Source organism: Citrus sinensis, chromosome 3 (assembly GCF_022201045.2).
Source record: "Citrus sinensis cultivar Valencia sweet orange chromosome 3, DVS_A1.0, whole genome shotgun sequence".
Taxonomy (NCBI): Eukaryota; Viridiplantae; Streptophyta; class Magnoliopsida; order Sapindales; family Rutaceae; genus Citrus; species Citrus sinensis.
Window position 1 is genome coordinate 40,592,211 of NC_068558.1, and position 23,375 is coordinate 40,615,585.

A 23,375-nucleotide genomic window follows, 5' to 3' on the forward strand; every position below is an offset into this window, starting at 1 on the left:
ATCGGAGATGAGCAGCTATATATATGTTTTACGCCAACTTCATTTAATGGCATCGCATGAATCGTCAAAAGTTGCTGATAAAATATGCATGCAAAAGACAAATAGATATTTTTTCCTCTTGTATAAGAGTTCGGTACATGGCTGCACTCCATTGGCCGATAAAGATGTCAAAAAAGGGGGGATACAAATTTGGTCAATAATACTTGATGCAAATTTGGTCAAGTCAATAAACCCACGTACAATATTCCCACCTTGTAAATAACAGTCCTACCAATTGCTGTTATATGACAAGTTGTGTGACACAATTGGACGATACGCAGTAGATGTACTCCTCTGGAGAATCGTAATATCTACAATTCTCCAACTCCTTTAAATATTCTATGAGGAATACTTACTAAAACCTAGACATACCCACCATTAACACGAATTACTTGCCCATTAACCCACTCACTAGCATCAGTGGCCAAGAATCCAACAACAGGAGCAACATCCTTGCTCTGGCCAAGCCGATTATGGGGGCACTCTTCAATCACCTTCTTCACCATCTCCTCACTCTTCCCATCAAAGAACATCTCAGTTGCAATCGGCCCTGGAGCTACGCAATTTGCTGTTATTCCAGTTCCCTTGAGCTCCTTTGCTAGTATCTTCGCCATTGTCTCCACTGCTGCCTTGGATGCTGTGTACGCGGCATACCCTGGCTTCAATGCGCCAACCAGTGATGTTGATATCAGAATAATCCTACCCCCGCCACCGCGTTTTAGCCTATTTGCTGCCTCTTTGCAACATAAGAATGCACCCCTTGCATTGACACTGCAAAATAAATATCCGGATTGAACAGGACAGTTGATAGCTTGAAAGCAACAATATTGATTTTGCTTCATAATGAAAGTACTACTAGTTGTATAGCAGCTTCAATGTTCAATCACAATTGTCTCTAGCGCTCTGGTCCTGGAATGCAATTCATTCACTCTTTATACAAATATGCAAACGAGCAAACAGAGACACAAAGTACCTTAACTACAGGCAAAGATGTTTTTGTAACTTTTTCATCTTTTTTTTACAAATAAATAAATACTATATTTACCAAAACAATTCATAAACAAACCAACCACTATGGATATGTTTGTAGGCTTGATTTTGAAACTACAAGAACTAAAATTAAAGTGTTCATAAACGCTAGCTTTTACTTCACAACTAAAGTTTACAATCTACAACCGACTTAAAAACACACATCTCAAACCCAAGCATACCCAGTACTACTTTTCCCCCCTTCAAGTTACTGATTCGAAGCAACCAAAAAAAAATGAAAAAATTCATTTTTTCCTTAATTTTTAACATGACCATAGGAATACATCAGACCTACCATTTACAGTTGAATAAAAATTAGTGAAGCCAACATTTGTTTTGAGTCCTTTTAATATGTATATAAATAATTTTTTACATCAATATTTCATTTTTATCATAATCTAAAAAAAATAAAAATCATATTTTCCCATCATAGATTACCTGAAAATACGATCAAAGTCATCCAAGGAAGTGTTTGCAATAGTGGGGTACTTCGGATCAAGCAACCCAGCGGAGTTAACCAGGACATGAACCGGCGAGTCAAAAGCCTGCTCAGCGGAGTCAAAGAGAGACTTGACCTGGGCCGGATCCGAAACGTCGGCTTTGACAGTAATGGCTCGTGGCGGACATGTGGCAGGGGAAGCCGACGAGTTAATCTCGGCGGCTACGACGTCGGCTTGAGCCGAGTTGGAGGTGTAGTTGATGACGAGTTTGGCTCCGAGTTGGGCAAGGTGAATCGCGATTTCTCGGCCGATTCCCCGAGATGAGCCGGTCACTATTACAACTCGATCTTTGAGTGGTAGTGGGAGTGAAAGCGATGGGGTATCGGTGCTGGTAGCCATTGGGTTAGATTAAAAAATTATCTAAGGAGATTGGGTAATCCCTAAGTTACGTTCAACGTAACATATGACCAGTTAATTTTTAACCGTCAGATATCTTGAATTTGGATCTAACGGATATTGTTAAATTTATGCAAAAATAGTTGGAATGGCAAACCGGCTGAATTGGTTAATTGAAGATATGGGCTACCGGATGAAAGGTTTGAATGCTTTTTGGCAAACCCAGGCGATTGATTGCTCTGCTGCCATTGAATTACAGAAGGGCTCTACTGCCGCCGTTGAATTACAGAAGGGCAGGAAAGGCAAAGAAGAGGAGAAGAGGAGAAGAGTGAGAGGGGGATGCAATTACAAGGGTAGAAAGTGGAAGAATTGTCGATAGCAGGCCACGAGACTTGCATTATTTTCCCCTCTCTCGATTTATCATTCGATATTGGACAATGCCATTCTCGAGCTATCTCTCAAAATTTCCTCTTTGTCTCCCACGCCTCGCGCCTCATGGCCAGCTTGTTAAGATTACTGGGATGAGCTCTCCTTTCGTTTCTTTATCTTTTAATTCAAATTAGCAATATATTTCTTTTTTACTTTCCCAGCACTGGTATCATTTCTTTAATTTTTTAACCAATCAACCCATCTGCCACTTGTTTGGGTAAAATATTTCTTTAATTTAATTTTAGGACTATGGATTTGGCTATATATGCTTACTACGCCCTTGTGCAACAAGGTTTTGCTGTGGACTCACTCTATTTCTCTTAATTGCTGTTATGTTACTGAAATCTATGTATATATCATGTGACTTTGGATTTCGAATCCATCTGTTCTGTTGCACTATAATAGTCTATAATCATCTACACCATTCACAGGCCTCAGATACCAAATTAAATTCTGTCAATATTATTGATAGTTTGATTGAGAAATCATACTGCAGCAGTGAAACTCGAAATCAGCTTAAACTTGGCTTATTACATTTTGAAGAAATCCATTATGCTGCTTTGTCTCTGTCTATAACTATGAATGGTGCATCTTGCTTACTTGTCTTTGTTTAACCTTTGCTCTCATTAGTGAATGCATGATATGCTAATTATTAAGTCAGTGATATAAATGGAATGCCAACCACATTTCTTGCTCTGGTAATTTCAGTTAGCATCATGTGGGAGTGTCTCCCTGGAATCTTCATATGAAAAGGCTACCCGATGTATCTATACGTCAACTCTTTTGTATGAAAATAGAAGATTGGGTCTCAAGCCTGTGAACGTTAACAAATCTTGCTGTCAGTGGAGTCTAGCATATTGCGAGGTTTGTAAGTTCTTCGACTACAACTTTGAACTCTACACCACACATAGCATCAACAATCCCTCATGTTTCTTCAATTTTTTTTCCATGTCTGTTGCAAACACGAGTCATCCAATTTCTTGGCCTAGGTTAGTGGTTTTGTGGCTGCATCAACCATTATAGCTGATGTTGTTATTTTATTGATAGCCTCAGTGGATGTAATAACCTCCCGTGTTATGAAAATGCCAAAATAACTTCATGTGTTGTACATTTTACTCATCTATTAGTATTTTCAAAAAGTTATTAGCGAGAATTAGTCGTAAGTTAAGCATTTAAATTGAAATTTTGCTTTCTTATTGAAATTTCAGGTTTTGCAGACCTTCATGCTCGGAGTAAGATGGCTGGATGCCTTGTGTTTTGCTAAATTTTTTTTTTAACTTTTCTTGATATCAAAGCTGTTATTAGGTGGTTGAGCATGTATTCAATTTGATTTTATTGAAGATAGAACCTTGTAACATCTTCAAAAAGATGACAATGTTGCAGATTTTGATTTGTTACTATAAAGGTTGCTGGTTGCAGATCGGATTTTTGTATGGAAACAGTCAGTTAATTTCCTAAGCATAAATATTTGTACAAGTGTATAATGTCAATTTCAAATGCCATTATTATTTCATTCTTATGCAAACATTAATTCTGGCTTTGCAACAGTTAGCAGCCTGAAAAGAGTACATCTATTAGCTTTAATTGAATCAAGGTTTGATACACCAACAAAATTGCGCAACTACTACAAGGAATACTTCACATTGGCATAATCAAAAAATCAAAATAGCATTGCTAACTGAAGTAGCCATTTAACTACGATTAATGTTATATAAGGGACTTTTATCAAGTTGCGAGTTAAAGCTCAAAAATTCCATCAAAGTGCATCATTTTTCTGCATGAGAAGGAACTCATTTTCCTCGTTTACTGATGTGCAGTAAGGTGATCCCGGTTCCTGTCATAAAAAGAATAATAGATTCACTTTTATGAAATAAAAAACTGATTACTGCTAAGGAAAACTATTATGCCTGATTTGTGCATAATGGATGTAAGAAGTTAAAAAAGTTTCTTGGATAAAACAAGAAATTAAATGGGGCAATAAAACTGTTGCGATTTATGCAGGAAACCAACCAAACAAGGCATAATGAATGCTCTATGTCCTCATTTCATTCATTACTACTTTTATAAAAGAATAACCGAAAATTTTATTCATGCCATGAAAATTTAAATGAAATGCACAAAGTTTAAATATCATATGCAAGGATCTGATCCAAGTCAAGACCACTGAATGAATGAAAGAAGTCAACCTCCTTCATTTGGTGGTTTCTTCTGTTTTCTGATCAAATGGGTTCTTTCAGTCTTGAGAGATGACCGCTCCAAGCTTCAAAGATTTGATTTTGCTTCTACGGAATGCTGCAAAATGAGCAAACCAAAATTATAAGAATCAAATTTAAGCGAAAGGGTCATTGAAAAGCACCAAGAATAGTTTTTTGAAAAATCCCTTACCTTGTGCTAATGGCTTTCAAATTCAACACTTCAATCTCTCCGAAAACCTCTTTTTTATTTCAAAGTTTGCAACTTTAACACCAATAAGAGAAAACCCTTTTACCATTTGCCATAACATCTGATAACAACATAACAGCTCTTCAAATATTCAAAACACAGCTTCAATATAAGCAGAAGAAAACAAGAAAGAGAGCCTGAAATGCAAATTAAAACTTGTAGATTTTGTTTGAAACAGGGCTCTCTCTGTTAACTGTTATTAATTTCCCATGCAAGGACAAGTGCAGCGAGAGACTTTGTTTCGCTGATCAGATAGATGATAGCGAATGGTATGGAATCTGGTACGGAGCTGTCCACTGCATCATCTTTGTTACAGACTTTTATATCACTCTGATTCACTGACACTATTTTTCATTTTTTTTTAATATTTTGTTTTTGTTTTGTGTTCAGATCTCAATTAACAACAAAACAAATAAAGAAATCTTAAACCAAACCAAAAAGGATGTGATTAGTTTATTAGACAAAAAAACAAGGGAATTTATGGCTGGCCAAATTAAAATATCGCGATTTTCACACACAGAACACACAGAACAGAGCCTGCTCGATAAAATGCCGCAGTTACTTTATCGCAAATATAAAGCATGAAGACAACATAACACTAGATCTGATGCTATAACTCTACACTCAACAATCTAAAATAGTTCGCAAGCAGACAATAACCAGTCAATTTTCTTTTCCTCTCTCTCGGTAGACAATAACTACAACCAGAATTGGCTAAAATTTCGTTAATATTAAACTGAAATCATTTCAGCCATATGGAGAGAAGGGAAAAAAAATAAAAGAATGAGAAGGGCATAGATTATAAGAAAAATGTTTCTTCAAAAAATGGTATCTGCACCATTTGCATTCACCACCTCATTGTTGTAATTTACCAATACCTATCGCTTGACTATTTATGTATCGAAAAACATATAATTATTAAGCTTCACAATCATGAAGGTCAATTCCCAAGTTTGATTCATCCAATCAATTTGTTACTCTCAAGTAACCAAAGAACATCAGCGTTACAACCAACCAAAAAGGGAGAAAGAAAATAGTTTCTGAAAATAAGTAGAAAATTTAACCAAGCATCAGGATCATGGGTTAAATATGGAAATTTTAACTAAAATAAACAGATAATAAGAAGAATAACAACAGGAGGAAGAGGGATTACGCAATGTTGTGATTGAGTTCTCGCGGGCTGGTGAAACTACCGATGCAAGAGTCAGTCACGTTTCTTGTCTTGTGAGCCGTAACGACTTCGGTGGTGGAGGATTGAATTTTGACGACGATTAAGTTGGAAGCGATGGGTAATTTGAAGGTGAAAACGACGTCGTTACGCCAGTCAAGACCGGCTGTAGAAGGGAGTATCTCGCGTTGCTTGTTTTTGGTGACTGGTTTCAACCGCTTAAACCAGTTTAATTTTATCACTTATGTATCCACTCGGCAAGCATTTATTGACCAACCGGTCTTTTCACTGAGTGTATGTTACAATAAACGTAACTTAGAGGGATCCAGGAGATTGAAGTATTAAAAAACTGATATAAGCTGAAGGATTGTTAGTTTCTAGTTAATTTCGCCTTGCCCCTTTGAATTATTAATAAACATCAAGTCTCCCACATATATTTTAAAGTTATCAACTCACCCCCCCAACGGTTACTTCTACTGTTTTGAATTTGACGGTTGCCCTGTTTTCAACAAATTACATTTTGTGTCATGGTAATAAGTTAAAAACAAAGAGAAATGAAAATTTGACTTCATTCTGTGTCTTTTTTCTACTCAACATAATATACTAAAAACAGTTGGATCATGGATCATGTTGTCAGCCATGACGATTCAAATTTCTACAGTCAACAGTACCCATCACTTTATGTATCCATAAAGTTATATAATGAATTATTTTATTATTATTATTATTTTAACAATGAAGAAAGGAAAGCTTAAACAACAAATCCACCATTAGCCCTAATAATTTGGCCATTGATCCACTCTCCATCATCACGAGCTAGAAATCCCACAACCTTACTCACATCCTTGGGCTCTCCAAGCCGGCCAAGAGGGCAAGCCTCCACTACTCTATTGATCATTTCTTCGGTTTTACCAGCAAAGAACATCTCTGTCGCTACAGGCCCTGGAGCAACACAATTAACAGTAATTCCTGTACCCTTCAGCTCCTTTGCCAGTGTCTTTGCCATTGTTTCAGTGGCTGCCTTGGAGGCAGCGTAGGCTGCATAACCTGGCATGGGAAAACCAGCCACTGACGTTGATGTCAGAATGATCCTTCCTCCGCCTCAGTGTGCCAGCCGGTTAGCGGCTTCCTTGCAACACAAGAAAGCTCCTCTGGTATTGACATTGAATGTCATATCCCAGTCATCTACTGGTGTATTTGCCAAAGTTGGATACTTTGGATCCATCACCCCGGCACAATTTACAAGGATGTGGACTTTTGAGCTAAATTCTTGTTCAGCTCTGTCAAAGAGGCGCTTGACCTGATCAGGGTCTGAAATATCAGATTTAATAGCAATTGCTCAAGGATAAGAAGAGATACCTGATGCATTGAGCTCCGATGCTATGAGGTCTGCTTGAGTGGAATTTGAAGCATAGTTGATAGCAACCTTTGCACCAAGGGAGTGGAGGTGAATGGCAACGGCTTTTCCTATGCCACGAGAAGCACCAGTTATTATTGCTATTCGGCCATCAAGAGGAAGAGAAGCTGCCATGATGGAGATTCAATTAGTATGGAAATAATGATGAGAAGAGAGCTATAAGGATCTAAATGGGGTATAGTGACTGCCGTATTTATAGATATGTGTGTGCATACAAGAGGAACCTTTACATAAGTGGTGACGTAAGAAACTGAAGTGGTTCAAGGATCCCAATTAACAAATTATGATCTTCTGTAGGAAGATGCTTCCTCACATACCCAATGTCTGACAATGCCAGCATTGCCCTTCATTGCTAATATAAAAACATAGCTTAATAGAAAAACTTAAATCATTGTACCTGACAAACAATTAAACATTGAAGTCAGATCTCTGTGGCAAAGTTTGAACAAACTTAATTACCATAAACCTTTTGTATCCATTTTCTTATTATTATTTTAACAATTAAGTAATTTAATTTGTAATTACAAAATAAATGCATTAATTAAATAATCTTTCAAGTTAAATAACTAAGAAAGCTTATCCTAACTTATCCCATGGTCTCATATCACAATTTAACTTGTCACCTATTGTCCTATCCCTATATGAACCAAACATAAGATAGGACAATTTTTTATTCAACCTAGGTTTTTGTACCGCAACCAAACATGCAGATCAGACTGAAGAGTAAAATTTTAAAAAAATCAGAAAAGTTGAACACCAAAATGCATTCAACAAGTATAGGGTTTCTCAAAAAATCAGTAGACAATTATGATGAGGATGAAAATGCACATTAATCTGGGCTTAGCATGGAGCATAGGATGCTCTTTTCCCAGACTGACAACTCCATGGGAGGCACTGGGGAGGGTCTCTTTAGTAAGCTTAGATGTAAAACTTCTAGTAGTAGAGTTGAGTTAATATGATAAGAATAAGAGGTTCTCATCATAACCACATCAGCTGGCATTGAATCTATCTTCCTACACAGATAAAAAGAGAGTGAGAAACAGCAACTAAAATTGGGCTCTCCAAAGAGCAACTCTTCTCAAAATCTTAAAATGTATAATGAAAATATGACTGGGAACAGGCAAACATGAAATTTTTAACAAAAAGAATGGAATACTAGAACTAACAATTTCAAAGCTCCGGCAGTATAAAGGAAAAGGAAAATTCAGCTAAATCACTAACTCACAACTCACAAAGCCACCAAGTGTTTTTGAAGCATTGTCGAATCCAGAAAGCAGTGATTTCTAGACTGCAATACAATGGACTGGAAGAAAAATTTATTATAGCCCTTGATTTGTCCAAATGTCTTAGTAGATGCAGCGGAAATAAGAACTTGAAAAGATTTAACATCATCACAAGGATTTGTTGATTTCTTCACCCTGCAAAAGATAAGAGAAATGCAAACTATGAGAAAATAAAGTAATCGCTCTAATTTTGAGAAACAGAAAGAAATTTATTTAAATACACTTTGCAGACATACTGGATAATACAAAAAGGAAATAAAAAATCACCAGTTATCTATATTTGAAGAAACTCATATACAAAAAAGAGGCTAAAACCCTAAAGGAAGGTTTCAGATGGAAGACACAGCAAAATGGAGAAAAAGTTAATATACAGTTTGAACAAAAAATGACCAAATCACATAAGAAACAATCCCACACAATCTAACAAACAAAGTGAAGGCTCTTATTACCACACTCTTCAAACTGAGCAGAAAGCATGACCATCTTTGGAGCCTCAAGAGTATTTTGCGCGGTCCATGAAATAAGTATTCTGCAATTACCTTTATATGCTTACATTTACCAATAATCTCTACATGAACAAACACCACCTTCAAAATGATGAAAGCGGTTGGCATCTCGTACTACAATAGTGCGATTCGATATCTTTGACACAAACTTAATCCAATTATGGCAATCATTACATACACGTAGATTCTTAATAACAAGTATGGGCATCGAGTCAGACAAACTAAGGAGACCAAAAGCAATAGCCAATTTCTCACTATGTATATAAACACATGGGTCCTTCTGCTCTTGCTCTAAATCACTCCAAAGGCTATAACGGCCTTGCACATAACCAATTTCAGCCACCCTTCGATTCAGATTCCCCAAATAATCATAAATCTTATCTGCTAGTGGATGAAGTCGATCACCAACAAAGAATGCATGAATCGAGTTTTTAACCTCAATCCAGCTTTGACCAGGCTCTTTCTTCACACCTCTGTCTTTCATAATTTGCCTTATCTGATCTCTACAATCCCATTTCCCCGCCGCTGCATAAATATTGGATAAAAGAACGTAAGTTGCTGAGTCTTCAGGTTCCAATTCTAGAAGATGATTGGCAGCATACTCTCCAATTTCCATGTTCTTATGAACTCTACAAGCACTTAAAAGGGTTCTCCAAACCATTGCATCTGGTTCAATAGGCATCTGCTCTGTAAATTCCCTTGCACGGCTCAAACAGCCTGCTCGACCAAGAAGATCCACAACACAAGCATAGTGTTCAGGTTTAGGCACTAAGCCATATTCTGTGCTCATGGACTCAAAGTAGCGCAGGCCCTCATTCACTAAACCCACATGGCTACAAGCTGATAAAACTCCTACAAATGTCACATGATTTGGCATGACATCATGCTTTTTCATCTTCTCAAAAAGGTTAATTGCCTCCAGAGCATATCCATGCTGAGAAAAGCCCGTGATCATGGCGTTCCAAGAAACTTCATTTTTCTCAGGCATTTCAAGAAACTCTCTCTTGGCGTCATCAATGCTACCACATTTAGCATATAAGGTGATCAAAGAATTAGAAGCTTCAGTTTCTGAATCATAACCTGTTTTTATAATCATTGCATGAACCTGCTTCCCTTGTTTTATATTTGCTAAGTTGGCAGCAGCACTAACTACAGAACCAAAAGTGTATAAATTAGCTTGTACTCCTACTTGGGTCATCTGAGAAAAGACCTGCAGTGCTCCCTCACAGTATCCACTTTGTGCAAATCCTGATATCAGTCCATTCCATGATATATTATCTTTAGCATCAATTTTACTAAAAACTAAGTACGCCTCTTGGATCCTACCACATCTAGCATAGAGACTAATAAGGGCATTTCCAATCGAAAGATCATCTGAAAAACCAGAGATATAGGATTGAGCATGTATTTGTCGTCCTTGATTGAGTGCTTGAATACCAGCACATGCGCTAATTGCACTAGAAAATCCTATGTTATCGGATTGAATCCCTTGGTTTTCCATTTCTTCAAAAAGTTCAAGTGCTTCACCAAACATACCATGCTGTACAAACCCAACAATCATAGCTGTCCAAGAAACTACATCATCCTCGGGGAGTCTTCTCAGTATTTCCTGAGCAGTATTTAGATTTCCAAGCTTAGCATACATATCTATAAGCACACTACAGACATACACATTAAACTGAAAACCAGTCTTAATGACTTGAGTATGAATCTGCTCTCCTAGACTGAGAGCTCCTAGCGAGGTACAAGTTCTCAAAATAGTGGGATAGGTGTATTGATTAGGCGTTAGACCTTCAGTCTGCATCTGCTTAAATATCTGAAAAGACTCACTGAGGTCATTTAACTGCCCATAAGCCACCAGCATCACATTCCACAGAACAACATTTTCTGTCTCTGTTGTTAGAAAAAATTTATAGGCAGTTTCTACATCAGAGCATTTCACATAAAGATCGAGCAAGGAACCTTCAACGATGATGTCTTTAGAAATCCCCACTTTTATTGCATAAGAGTGGAGCTGTTCTCCCGTACGAAAAGCTCCAACTGATGCACAGGCACTCACGAGACTAGCAACTGTAACACAGTCTGGTTTCAAGCAGTCAAGCTGCATTTTCTCAAACAATTCCAAAGCTTTATCACTATATCCACACTGAGCTAGCCCGGAGATGAGCGAGTTATATGTAACACCATCCCTCTGCTGCATTTTGCTAAAGATTTGTTCAGCAGATGTCAAATTCCCCGATCGGGAATACAATGTCACAAGGGCATTACACACATATGTCTCTGAAGAAAACCCCCACTTGAAAATAAGCCCATGAAACTGCTCTCCAATCTGAAATAACTCTATCTTAGTGCAAGCACTTAAAGCACTTGATATTGCATAAGGTGTAGGTACAGTTCCCAGTATGTGCATCTGGCAGAAAAGAAGAATAGCTTCTCGTTCATAGCCATTTTGAGAGAAGCCAGAGATCATAGCCACCCAAGATACACTGTCTTTGAAACATAGATTGTTGAAAACCTTTTTAGCGGAGTCTATGAAGCCATTTTTGGCATACAAATCAATCAAAGGATTAGAAATAAGTGGACTACCCCCAAAACCATGAGAAATAATCAAACCATGAATCTGATTCACACACTGAACAGCAACATTACCACTTCCGATGCAGGCCCTCAAAACACCCACAAAAGTTGCTTCATTTGGAATCACGTCATCATCGATCATTTGTAAAAACAAACCCAGTACTCTACCACTCAACTTCTTTGCAACAAACCCAGAAATCAACTTATTCCAAGAAAACACAGTTCTCTTAGACATATCATCAAAAATCTTCATCGCACTATCCAAATCACCACTAGTTAGATAAATATTAAAAAATTTATCACACAAAACTTGCTCTCCATCAAAACCCAACTTCAAGATCTTCCCGTGAATCTTTTTAGCCTCCAATAAAGATCCATAACTCAAACAACCCTCTAAAAGCCAAACAAATGTCTGACTATTAGCCTGAATCCCTCGCTCTTCCATCACACGTAAAAGCTCTATCCCCTTTGATTGCCATTCAGTTTCTTGATCATTTAATTCATCACAAGCACGACAAACTGCAGGGCTACTATAACAATTAAAACTCAACCTCCTCCAATTCCCACAAAAACACTGTTAAAAAAATAAAACCAAAATTAGTTCTTTTTAATAAACAGAAAATGGGCTTATGTAAAAGCTGTTAAAGGGATGATTAAATAAGTCATTAAGAGTTACCTTTTGAAATTTTTGACTGGTGTAATTTGAAGAGATTCGGGCTTTGAGTTTATGATAAGAGATTGGAAATGAGAGAGACCCACGAAAAGAGATTGGCTTCAGAAACATGAATTCTTGTATTTGAATAAGCATTGGAGTGATGCAAGAATTTGAGAGGTGTGTGTTTATGGATTTCAAAAGGTGTTAAAGCTGTTCTTGTTTTGAGTCATATTGGCGCGCCTCAGAAATTAGAGACTGAAAGAAAGGTTAGATGTTACGACATGTCGTTATAATCCGATAATTCTTGCCCAGTTGTCGTATGTTTCTGGGTATATGTCTATATAATTTTTTTTTTTTATGATGCAAAGAAATTGTAAGTGACTTTTTAGGTCCCACTACGGTGCAACGATGGTACCGTGTTATTATTGCATTCAGTTATTGGATTCATTTGAATAGATAGATCTATTAGGATCTAACGATTGGGTGTAACAGTGGCACGATGCACCATTACACCATAATTTTTTTCTTTTATTTATTTATTTGTTAATGTGACAAAATTTATCAGGTTTATTTGTATTTCATAAGTAACTTTGAAAGTCTTTATGAATGGGTTTTAACTTGTTAATCTTATTTTTAAATATTTTTATGAAATATTACGATTTATTTTTTAATATTGTAATCTAAAATTTAAGAGGTATAATCATTAATAAAAAGTAAAATTATTATAAATTGTCTGAAGTTATTTAATTGCATTGATCTATATATCCTTCTTTTTTATTCTTCCTGTATATTTTTCTACGTTGGTCATTGTGCACTTCAGAATTCAAATCTCCAAAATGTTTGTAAAAATGAAAAAAAAAATAAATTCTGTTACATGTGGAATTTTTTTTTTTTTTTTTCAAAATAGCAAATACTTCTCGGGAATAAAAGTTAGTTACTGACCTTCCCATTACCTCCCCGCGTTTTCAACAGTCAAAACTCTCAACACAAAACGACATCGTTGCAGTTTTATCTCGCTCGCTTAAGCCAGCCCTGCAAAAACCGAAAGGAAACCGCACCAAAACCCTAGAAACCAAACACCGTACAATCCAGGAATGGCTATTGCGCGAACGGGAGTGTACGTCGACGACTATTTAGAGTGTAATTTTCACGGAACTTCTTTAAATTCATATCAATCTTTTTTTTATTTTTTCAATTTTCTTTCGATTTTAATTTCAATTTGAAATTTGATTTTAATTACAGATGCTAGTACATTGCCAGCTGAGCTTCAGAGGCTGCTTAATACCATCAGAGAACTCGATGAACGGTCCCACTGTAAGGCCCCTTTCAAAAGATTTCACCTTTACATTTTTGTGTATGGATGCATGCATGCACGAGTTATTACATTTTAGATATTTTAGTTCATTTTTGTAGAGTTATTGTTTGACATGGAAACATGTTTATAAACTTGTGTAAAATTTGGTGAAAATAGAACCATATATAATAACACATTGATACATATTGTTGTGTTTTGTGAAAGTGTTGTGGGTTTTTTAATTTTAAGTTTCTGTACTTTTTTTTTTTTTTTTTTTGTTCGGATATTTCTAATATACTGGCAAGTTATACTGCTCTGCACAATTGTATTTTTCCCAAATTTTCTTATCAAGTGATTTGATAATTGATCTTAGACTGTTTTATGGATGGCAAGATGAATTGGATATGGTATTGCCAAATTAAATGTCATGTTACTTGGGATTAATTTTTTTGCATACAAGGCAAAATGGTATTACTCATACTGTATATGTATATTTGAATGCGTGTTTTGAAATGTTGGTGATCTGTTGAAAGGGGGGAAAAAAAAACAGTAAGCAGAACACTAGGTGTGGGCATATGATTATTGATGTCCATATATTTTATTATATGTACACATTGATTTGTTTACATATTGACATTAGGGTTCCTTTAATTTTAATTTTATTTTTTAATTTTTTTAATATGGTGTTAATTTGTTGGTTGGTTGGACTTTGGGATGGAAGCAATGATAAACCAGACGAGGCAACAGACAAAGTACTGCCTGGGATTGGCATCACAGGGTAACAAGAAAGGCAATGGTAATGAAGAAGATGAGGCAATTGAGAAAATGCGAAAAGAAATTGAGGTGAATCAGGATAATGCCTTGAGTTTATGCACGGAGAAGGTTTTGTTGGCTCGGCAAGCTTATGACATTGTAAGCTTCTTTCTAATCAATAGTTTTTAAAGGCCTTTTTTTACACACTTTTTTTTTTAATACCTATTACATCGATATTATGCCATTTCTTGGAGTTCTTTTGCTGACAAAATATTGATATAAAAGTAATGAGCTTCATCTACTTGAAGTGTACAACATAATAATTGGCAGATATGCCTCTTCTGAAGTACTGTACTTTTGTGAATCTATAGTTTATCAATATCTTAATAATTGGTAGATATGCCTCTTCTGAAGTGCTGTACTTTTGTGAATCTATAGTTTATCAAACTGAATTATTCCAAAACATTCATGAAGTCCTATGTGGAAAAACAAGATTTGTACTGACAAGTGTAACACACATGTGATTCCTCATGTCAAACATCAATTGGTGAACGGTGATGCAAGACAGAAAATTATTGATATAAAAGTAATGAGCTTCATCCACTTGAAGTGTACATCATAATAATCGGCAGATATGCCTCTTCTGAAGTGCTGTACTTTTGTGAATCTATAGTTTATCAAAATCTTAAGTATACGATTCAAGATCAGGATAGTGTTTGAGGTCAAATTAGAAACATTCAAAAAAATTTGGCTGCTTAAGTGAGGGAAAAAAAACTGGATTCCTTGGCATCATGCTATCTAATATCACTTCTAAAAACCCATGGCATAATAAAACCTGAGGATAAGATTAGATCTTAATTCATTCATTTTCCCAAAAGTGAACTGATAATCCTATTTGTTTTGCTGTAATGCAGCTTTGACACCGTCCTAAAGACTAATAATATGATCCAACTTTGGAGCTAATGGAATGTCTTGTATCTTACATTTTTTCAGATAGATAGCCATATTAAACGACTTGATGAGGATCTGAACAACTTTGCAGAAGATCTAAAGCAAGGTATGGTGTATTGTGTATGGCTATATGCTGTTCAGGATGTTCAACTTCGCTGTTCTTTTCCTTGTTGTATCTACAGTATTTAAAAGTTTGCAAAACCTGAAACAATCCCAATCAATAAAGCTTAGTGTGATTGGGTGGTAGTCTGTATTATTCTAGAACCAAATTTATCATTCTGATTGAATGAAATAAATATGACCTGGCACAATAAAGTAGGTAATAAAGTACATTATTGAAGACACTATTATCGCACTTATGCCTGAGCTATACATTCACCTTTCTCATATTTTTTGTATTTATCCTGGCTGCTTTTTCAACATTATCAGAGGGTAAGATACCAGCAGATGAGCCAGCAATCCTTCCACCTTTACCAATAATCCCTAAGATTGAAAAACGTAAACCATTTTATGGAACACCTCAACCAAAGAGGCTCGATTTCAGGGATAGGGATTGGGATCGAGAGCGTGATAGGGATTTTGAGCTCATGCCACCTCCAGGAAGCCAGAAAAGGGAGTTCACCACTCCTATGGATGTTGATCAGCCCATTGATCCAAATGAACCTACCTACTGTGTCTGTCATCAGGTTCTGCTCTCTTTAACTTTGTTACTTTTCCAAAATCAAGTGCTTTTGGGCATTTTTGATATTTTTTTCAGCTACATTTCAAAAGTTCTGTATCATAACTGAATATTGCATTACGATCACTTAGGTGTCATTTGGAGATATGATTGCCTGTGATAATGAAAACGTAAGTTCCTCTTCTTTGCAATTATTTTCCTTTTCTGTTATCCGGTCGGGTTTCTTTACCTTGTTTCTTTATGTTTAGCTAGCATTTATGCATTATACACATAAATTATCTGGCAATATAACATTTAGCACTAGAGTACAAGAAGATTTTTCTGACAATTTTAGGATTGGTGTAGTAATACAATGTATTTGCATAGGGTATATATAACATATTTGCCAAAATGTACTTGCATTCTTGATGCTTAATTCATGGAGTAAATGGCATATGTAGCATTGCTTATTGCATTTTTTGGCACTGGGAAGGCTGCTGGCAGTATATATTTATTGTGAATCATCCGCAAGTAAAGAAGCTAATATCAATCAAAGTCTATTGACATCACTGAAAAAACGACCACTAAATTCTCCTTTAGCAAAGCTCTTCTTGCTTGAATGTTGGTGCATGTTTTAGTTGAAGAAGTTAGAACAGGTTTACTTTTTCTTATAGTCTTTTTACCTTTATTTAGAAATATACTCCATTTCTAATTTTCACTTGGCAGAGAAAAAGAAAGTTCATTGTAACCATTCATCTACCTTTTACATACTTGGCTACATGTTTCCCTTAATAATCCTCATAACATCTTTATTTTCTTTTTGACAGTGCCAAGGAGGTGAATGGTTCCATTATGCATGCGTTGGACTGACACCGGAGACAAGATTCAAAGGAAAATGGTATTGTCCAACCTGCAGACTTTTACCCCAGTGTCAATGATTCTACATATTCAGAATTTTAAAATCCTCAGGTGAATCATTTATTCATGTTCTCTCAGCATCTCTTTCACAGAGAAAGAGGCTGAGAGAAATTCTTGTCCCTGTAGATTTGATCAATAGAATTAAGTTTGCTAGCACAAAGTTGTCTTTAGCTGAAGCTGGCTTAAAGAGAAAAATCAAATTGGTATAAGATTCCTTCATCTCATTTCACTTGTTTGTGCTAGGCTTTCAAAATTTATCAATCAAAGCTAATATACTATAACTTAAGAAATGTTAATCTGAATGAAGCACAAAGGAAAAGAAAAAAGAAGGATGAGAATAGAATTATTGGATTAATGGAAAGGGTAAGCTAGGTGTGCAGTTCTGCACCCAAACTTTGATTCCATGATTTCTTTTGCTGATCTTATAGTAGCCTTATCTTTCTTTTTGGCAGTCAGTTTACATGTAGCTTTTGTTGTATTATAAAACCATAATGTGCAACCTAGTGAATTGTTGTTCTTCTCATTGTCCACAATGACTTAGTCTCTTTATAAATGACCTTTGTACGTCTATTATTATTCCAATCTTATCAGAGATTCCAAATGAAATGTGTTTGAATGTGCCTGAGTAGTTAAGGCAGTTGTACCACACAGCTTTATGTTATGTTTATGCCTTCAGAATAATAGGTATATGAGCATTTCTATTAGCATTTGAAATGGCATCGTTACCCTACTAGTGGAAAGTTAAGGGGTTGATGTAAAAATTTTCTTGAAGAAACTGTTTTGTAAATGAACTTGAGAGATTGAATTGTGTGCTTCACAATATTCCTAATTTTTGTTTAGAATGAATTATTTTGTTTTTGAAATGTCAACCGACACTTTAAAAAAAATAAATGAAAAAAAAGTTTTGTTGAAAGCTGAGGAAATAGCCCTAAATTAGGGACAATTTATAATAGTCTAACTACCATTTTTCTTAGTTTTGTAGTAAAAAAATTAGCATTTTGGACATGAATACTCCTACGTAATTTGTTGCACTTGAATGACAGTCGATATGATGATCTCTAAAAAATTGGGTATTTAGCACGTTGATTATTTGTTGACAGTCTATTTAATGAGTAATCACTTAGGGACATTTATATTTGAAATGTGTATTTTTTTCGTATTGAAATAAGAAAATGGGGTGAGTTATTAGAGTACTGATAAACTTTCTAAATTTTATCTTAAATTATATTTTAAATGATGTATTATTCATTGGGTGACTGATAATTTTTATAATGACTAAGTAAATTAATTATATTATCTCATCATTCAATTGATAAATGCCACATCATTTGAAATAAAATTTGAAGACAAAATTTTGGGATAATTTTTATAATGACTAAGTAAATTAATTATATTATCTCATCATTCAATTGATAAATGCCACATCATTTGAAATAAAATTTGAAGACAAAATTTTGGGATGTATTTTATTTTACTAAATTGATCCCTAAGTTTAGTCTATTTTAGTGAATCTTCCACGGGGTTTGAAATATAACTAAACGGAAAATACTTTTTTTGGGCTTCAATTGTTGGGCCGTTGATGACCCAACGAGGAATGGCCATTGATGGTCATTTTGCGTTTAGGCTTCTTAATTATCTTTTTTTTTTTTTTAAATTACGAATTTTGGCTCTTCTGAGCTTTGACTTGTAGGTCTGTGTCCTCTTTCAAATCAAAAAAAGGGGCGGGAGTCCTTTCCCTCCACAAAACTGCAACGTTGGAATCTGGAAAGTGTATTGAATTGACCAAACAGCCCTTGCTTACTTGCAGAATTATGTTGTGGCACGCAATCCGATGACCGACTGTTTTGTGGATTTTTTGTCCCATTTCTAGAAAAAAAATAATTTAAAGAGGAATAAATTCTAACTTTATATTTGTCCTTTTATAGAGGTGTAAAATTCTAACAGAATTCTAATTTACTTAAATGAAAATGAATTTGTTCAAATGTTCGTAAACAATGTTATAATACTTTGCACTTCGCTTGTTCATTGATGGTTTTTTTTTTTTAAATTTCTTTTCCGGTTTCTTTAAATAGTATTTTAATGTATCTGATTCATCTAATAAAAGAATAAATAAAGGCATTATTCTGATGTCATTTTGACACTAAAAGCACTATCTTGTAATGGAGATTGCTTGTATTAAGAACCCAAATCCTCAATCATTAACAATTTAACAGTGAGGATATTGGGGTCCATCAACCTTGACACTTGGGGGCACACCATTGTTCTATATACTTTAGCAATAATAAAAATTAATTTTGGCCCCTAATTATAATGATGTTGTTGAATCACAAACTCACGCTTTAGAGGTATGGTTATGAAAAGTGAAAACAACTATTTAAAGTGTAATTTTAGTATAATAAACACATAATTTGCGCTTAGAAATTATTATATGGGTATAACTTATAACATAAAAAATTATGTCTATTTGATATATCTCAATATTAATCTAACATTCATCAAATAATAATTCTTTAATAGGCCGTTATAAATATTAGACTATTACTGCTAGGGAAAAAAAGGGTAAATGGAAATATATATTTTTTTAATAAAAAAAAAGGCAGGAATGGTATTTTTGTCCAACTAAAGAAGCATACGGTGGGCCTGACAACAGTAGGGATAGCGGTGGGATTATAAGGAAATATTTGAATTTCAACGTAACTTTGATTTGATTCAATTGCTAAATAAGCCAGAAAAAGGAAAAAAAGAAGCTCGTCGGACAAGAAAAGCGAAAAATACGGAAATTAAGCATTAAATTTCCAAATGAAAACAAAGAAAAATTATCAAATCTTAAATACTATATTGAGTGGGAGAGAGCAAGGGAAGATATTGAAATTGAAAAACCCTAACTACCTCCTTCTACCCTCTTGAATTCCTTTAAAAACTTGAAAAAAAAAAAAAAAAAACACATTTCCCCGCTCTATTCATTTTGTATTCTTTGTTTCTGTTTCCAAGTTCTTGAATTTGGAATATAGACTCCTTTTTTTTACCTTGACTAATGGTGACAGAGTGAAGTGTCAGCGGAAGAAGAGTTGAAACAAGAGATTTTTTTCTTGAAAAGGTGGGTTCATTTGTTTTTGCAGTTCTTCTTCTTGATTTTTTTTTTTTTTTTTTTGGTTCCTTTAGCAGTGAATCTGAGATACCCATTTGGTGCTTTGAGTTCTTGTTTTTTATTTCAATGACCAAAAAAAAAAAAACTTTTTTTTCCTTTTATTCAGGTTATCGTTATATTGTCCGGTAGAATCAAGGTTCTTTGTGAGTTCTTGGTAAGTACAAACTGTTCTTGCGTTTTTGGTTTTGCTTTTCTTTTTTTTCCTTTTAAGCATTTCCGTGTTGTTCTAAAACATAATATGAAACCCCACTTGTTGTTTTTTGCTCTTGTTTTGTTGTTTTGTTCTCGAAAAGTTAAACCCTTTTCAGTTCTAATTTTGTAGTTAATGTGCATTTTGATTTACTCATAGTGTGTTAACACAATATATGAGATTGCCGCTTAGTATTTTACTTCTTCTGAGTTCATTTCAATGAAAGGAAATTTTTTTTCTACTTCTAAAGGGCGTTTTTTTTTTTTTAATTCTGTTTGGTTTGATCCAGCTGCTAACACATGTTTTAAGCATAGTTTTTCTTTCTCACTCAGTGAAGATGTGACCTTGTTACAATTTATGTATAATTTATGATTTATTGAAGAACCTGCATTGAAGTCCATACTGAGTTAATGACCCATTTTTTTATTGGTGTTAGGTATAAATGGGTAGATGTCTGAGTCCAATTCTCCGCCAAGAATTAGCAAATCTTGACAAAGATGCTGATAGTCGTAAATCAGCAATGAAAGCACTGAAATCTTATGTGAAAGACTTAGATTCCAAGGCAATTCCGCTGTTTCTTGCCCAAGTCTCTGAAACCAAAGAAAATGGGTCAGTGTCTGGGGAGTACACAATTTCTCTTTATGAAGTCCTTGCTCGTGTTCATGGTGCCAATATTGTTCCTCAGATAGATAGCATCATGACAACTATTACCAAGACATTGGCTTCAAGTGCAGGCTCTTTCCCACTTCAACAGGCATGCTCAAGGGTGGTGCCAGCAATTGCAAGATATGGAATTGACCCTACTACCCCAGAAGACAAGAAGAGGCACATCATTCACTCCCTTTGCAAGCCTCTCTCAGATTCTCTCTTGGGTTCACAAGAGAGCCTAACTGCAGGTGCTGCGCTTTGCTTAAAGGCTCTTGTGGACTCAGATAATTGGCGATTTGCTTCTGATGAGATGGTGAATAAGGTTTGTCAGAATGTGGCCGGGGCTTTGGAGGAGAAGTCAACTCAGACCAATTCACATATGGGCTTGGTTATGGCTCTGGCCAAGCATAATGCTCTAATTGTTGAAGCATATGCCAGATTGTTAATACAGTCTGGATTGAGAATACTGAATGCTGGGCCTGGGGAGGCCAATTCTCAAAAACGATTGTTAGCTATACAAATGTTGAACTTCTTAATGAAGAGTTTGGATCCTAGGAGCATATTCTCAGAACTTGAGTTGATTATTGAGGGGATGGAGAAGTGTCAATCTGATCAGATGGCTTACGTTAAAGGGGCTTCTCTCGAAGCTTTGCAAACTGCAAAGAGAATAGCTGCTGAGAATGGACCAAAGTTTGAGAAGGGTTCTGGTTCAGTTATTGGGTCAAATTTTGGGAGAGACCATAATCGTCGGAGAAATTTATTGAATGGAGATAATAGGTCTCCCTCCTCCATGTCACCAGAATCACAGACTCTAAATTCCTTTGCTGAATATGATTCTTTCATAGAGTCACCAGTTTCCATGTCTCAGCTTTCTTGTGACACAGAATATGACTGTAGGAGTGTGAATAGGAATGTGAATAGGAAGCTGTGGAGCTTTGAGAATGGTGGGGTTGATGTATCTCTTAAGGATGGTTTGTATTCAGTAGTCCAGGGAAGTCCCATTCGTAGTATTTCATATTCCAGTCATCATGAAATCAATGATAGTGGTGGAGATTACACAGATGAGTTTACCGGGTTCTTTCAGAGAAGTCCTCGAGACAGAGCAACTAGAAGCACTACTCCCAGTCCTCAGGTTAAATGCTCCCACATTCTTGAAATTGCATCCTCAAATATGCATTTTTGTCTAAAAAAATTAAATCATAAATTTAGTCAGCATCGGATGGTTGTTGAAGATAAATAACCATATCTAAAGTAAATTGCTCATGCTATTTTGCAATTTCTCTTTCTTATCACAGAGCAAAAACCATCAAATAAGTAGAGAAAGTAAAAAAGTGAAAAAACTGCTAGCAGATTCTCCAGATGTAAGATTGAAACACTAGTGCTAGAAAAGGAGTTTTATAGAATTTTTATCTATCACAATTAGGTGCAAAATCAGTTTGGAACACCAAGAAGCCTGCCACTCTCAAGATTGAAGTTTTCTTCATTATCTGTTAACTCTAGTTTCCTAAAGACCTGGCTGCCTATTTCAGGATAGTTGATTTGATATGCTTAGTTTGAATAATCAACTCTTCATCATCATTATTATTGTTATTATTTTCTTTCTGTTTGCTTGTGCTGTTAATTGCTAATATCAGAACATGGTTGCTAGTGTATTTGTGCTGTTAGATTCTAATTGCTGCTGATATAATTGCATTGCCCCACTCTCTTTTGTGTTTCAGAGGTCACATTCTCACATCAATGTTGACAACATTGGCATCTTTACAACTCCAAGGAGGCTGATTCGCTCCCTTCAAGATGTTAACTCAGACTTCTCTGAGAAACAATCCAGAAGGTTCAGAAGTCCATCCTCAATCAAGTATGAACAGAGCCCAACTCCAAGGAGAAATGGTTTTTCACGTGAGGTGTTCTATGATGTGAAAAGGAATGGGAACTTACACAACGAGGATGAGCAACTTCAAGGTGTCTCTGAATCAGTGTCATCGACAGATGATGGTCCAATTAGTGATGATATGCAAGTGACTCAACAAGTGGTTTCTGGAAATAAGACTGAAATTCAGAAGTTGTGTGCCAAGGAAACCCCTCCAAAGACTGCATTTAAATTGGTATTTGGCCTCTTTTTCATTCTAGTTGCAATTTTCACTTCGTTATTCTTGATTGACGGTCAGGAGAATGGCCATCATCTTGTTCCAACCTAATCCAGTCATTCCATTGTACCAAAATGTTTTAATTGTAATGAATTAGGATTAGTTGAACCTTTCTCAAACTGTTCAGAACGATAATCTTGTTTGTTTTTTTGTAACAATGTTTAGTATTCAGTGATTTCAACCGTGAGTTGGATGTTTAGTACTAAACAGGAGTTAAGTTAGTCTTTTCAGAAGGTTGTCTCTTCCCTAATGTGATTGTTATTGTCATTTCAGCAAAAATAAATCCTTAA

At 35.5% G+C, this 23,375-nt stretch overlaps 4 protein-coding genes, 2 long non-coding RNA genes and 1 pseudogene across 17 annotated transcripts; 3 read left to right on the plus strand and 4 right to left on the minus strand.

The window, feature by feature from the left end:
- Window positions 1-83: 83 nt before the first annotated feature.
- On the minus strand, window positions 84-1,907 carry LOC102615814 (NADPH-dependent aldehyde reductase-like protein, chloroplastic). Its single transcript, XM_006479030.3, has 2 exons — window positions 1,507-1,907; window positions 84-810 (listed from the first exon to the last, which is right to left on the minus strand). The coding sequence occupies exons 1-2, from the start codon at window positions 1,905-1,907 to the stop codon at window positions 402-404; spliced, it is 810 nt and encodes a 269-aa protein (XP_006479093.2). The 3' UTR covers window positions 84-401.
- Window positions 1,796-3,755, plus strand: LOC102628889 (uncharacterized). Its single transcript, XR_008053229.1, has 3 exons — window positions 1,796-1,941; window positions 2,048-3,197; window positions 3,542-3,755. It is a non-coding gene; the product is annotated as an uncharacterized LOC102628889 (long non-coding RNA).
- A 126-nt stretch (window positions 3,756-3,881) lies between these two features.
- On the minus strand, window positions 3,882-6,218 carry LOC102629261 (uncharacterized). The gene is made up of 4 exons (XR_008053228.1): window positions 5,929-6,218; window positions 4,719-4,836; window positions 4,520-4,625; window positions 3,882-4,167 (listed from the first exon to the last, which is right to left on the minus strand). It is a non-coding gene; the product is annotated as an uncharacterized LOC102629261 (long non-coding RNA).
- Window positions 6,219-6,495: 277 nt separating this feature from the next.
- LOC102606774 (NADPH-dependent aldehyde reductase-like protein, chloroplastic) lies at window positions 6,496-7,710 on the minus strand (annotated as a pseudogene).
- On the minus strand, window positions 7,318-12,696 carry LOC102616396 (pentatricopeptide repeat-containing protein At4g13650). 11 transcript variants are annotated; one of them, XM_052437957.1, is made up of 5 exons: window positions 12,403-12,696; window positions 9,093-12,300; window positions 8,593-8,778; window positions 7,678-7,757; window positions 7,318-7,467 (listed from the first exon to the last, which is right to left on the minus strand). In XM_052437957.1, exons 1-2 carry the CDS (start codon window positions 12,532-12,534, stop codon window positions 9,199-9,201), a joined length of 3,234 nt encoding a protein of 1,077 aa, XP_052293917.1. In that variant the 5' UTR covers window positions 12,535-12,696; the 3' UTR covers window positions 7,318-7,467; window positions 7,678-7,757; window positions 8,593-8,778; window positions 9,093-9,198. The 11 variants fall into 11 exon arrangements, with proteins under 11 accessions (XP_052293917.1, XP_052293915.1, XP_052293913.1 ...); XM_052437955.1 differs by having other exon boundaries at window positions 8,586-8,778; XM_052437953.1 differs by having other exon boundaries at window positions 7,678-8,373; window positions 8,527-8,778.
- Window positions 12,697-13,325: 629 nt separating this feature from the next.
- LOC102617090 (PHD finger protein ING2) lies at window positions 13,326-17,531 on the plus strand. The gene is made up of 7 exons (XM_006479034.3): window positions 13,326-13,521; window positions 13,624-13,695; window positions 14,397-14,587; window positions 15,422-15,485; window positions 15,809-16,065; window positions 16,190-16,228; window positions 16,865-17,531. The coding sequence occupies exons 1-7, from the start codon at window positions 13,476-13,478 to the stop codon at window positions 16,973-16,975; spliced, it is 780 nt and encodes a 259-aa protein (XP_006479097.1). The 5' UTR covers window positions 13,326-13,475; the 3' UTR covers window positions 16,976-17,531.
- A 2,131-nt stretch (window positions 17,532-19,662) lies between these two features.
- On the plus strand, window positions 19,663-23,272 carry LOC102617389 (protein SINE1). 2 transcript variants are annotated; one of them, XM_015530608.3, is made up of 4 exons: window positions 19,663-20,052; window positions 20,210-20,257; window positions 20,730-22,073; window positions 22,660-23,272. In XM_015530608.3, exons 3-4 carry the CDS (start codon window positions 20,736-20,738, stop codon window positions 23,134-23,136), a joined length of 1,815 nt encoding a protein of 604 aa, XP_015386094.2. In that variant the 5' UTR covers window positions 19,663-20,052; window positions 20,210-20,257; window positions 20,730-20,735; the 3' UTR covers window positions 23,137-23,272. The 2 variants fall into 2 exon arrangements, with proteins under 2 accessions (XP_015386094.2, XP_006479098.2); XM_006479035.4 differs by lacking the exon at window positions 20,210-20,257 and having other exon boundaries at window positions 19,664-20,052.
- The last annotated feature ends 103 nt before the right edge of the window (window positions 23,273-23,375 follow it).

What these genes read in the sequence shown, in the direction of transcription:
- LOC102615814 (XM_006479030.3), bottom strand. Translation starts at nt 1,907, where the DNA reads ATGGCTACCAGCACCGATACCCCATCGCTTTCACTCCCACTACCACTC. An exon ending in GACTTTGATCGTATTTTCAG is followed by an intron (nt 811 to 1,506) that starts GTAATCTATGAT and finishes TTTATTTTGCAG; the next exon opens with TGTCAATGCAAGGGGTGCAT.
- LOC102616396 (XM_052437957.1), bottom strand. Translation starts at nt 12,534, where the DNA reads ATGCTTATTCAAATACAAGAATTCATGTTTCTGAAGCCAATCTCTTTT. An exon ending in CCAGTCAAAAATTTCAAAAG is followed by an intron (nt 12,301 to 12,402) that starts GTAACTCTTAAT and finishes TTTTTTTAACAG; the next exon opens with TGTTTTTGTGGGAATTGGAG.
- LOC102617090 (XM_006479034.3), top strand. Translation starts at nt 13,476, where the DNA reads ATGGCTATTGCGCGAACGGGAGTGTACGTCGACGACTATTTAGAGT. An exon ending in TGCAGAAGATCTAAAGCAAG is followed by an intron (nt 15,486 to 15,808) that starts GTATGGTGTATT and finishes CAACATTATCAG; the next exon opens with AGGGTAAGATACCAGCAGAT. An exon ending in CCTACTGTGTCTGTCATCAG is followed by an intron (nt 16,066 to 16,189) that starts GTTCTGCTCTCT and finishes ACGATCACTTAG; the next exon opens with GTGTCATTTGGAGATATGAT.
- LOC102617389 (XM_015530608.3), top strand. Translation starts at nt 20,736, where the DNA reads ATGGGTAGATGTCTGAGTCCAATTCTCCGCCAAGAATTAGCAAATCTT. An exon ending in GCACTACTCCCAGTCCTCAG is followed by an intron (nt 22,074 to 22,659) that starts GTTAAATGCTCC and finishes TTTGTGTTTCAG; the next exon opens with AGGTCACATTCTCACATCAA.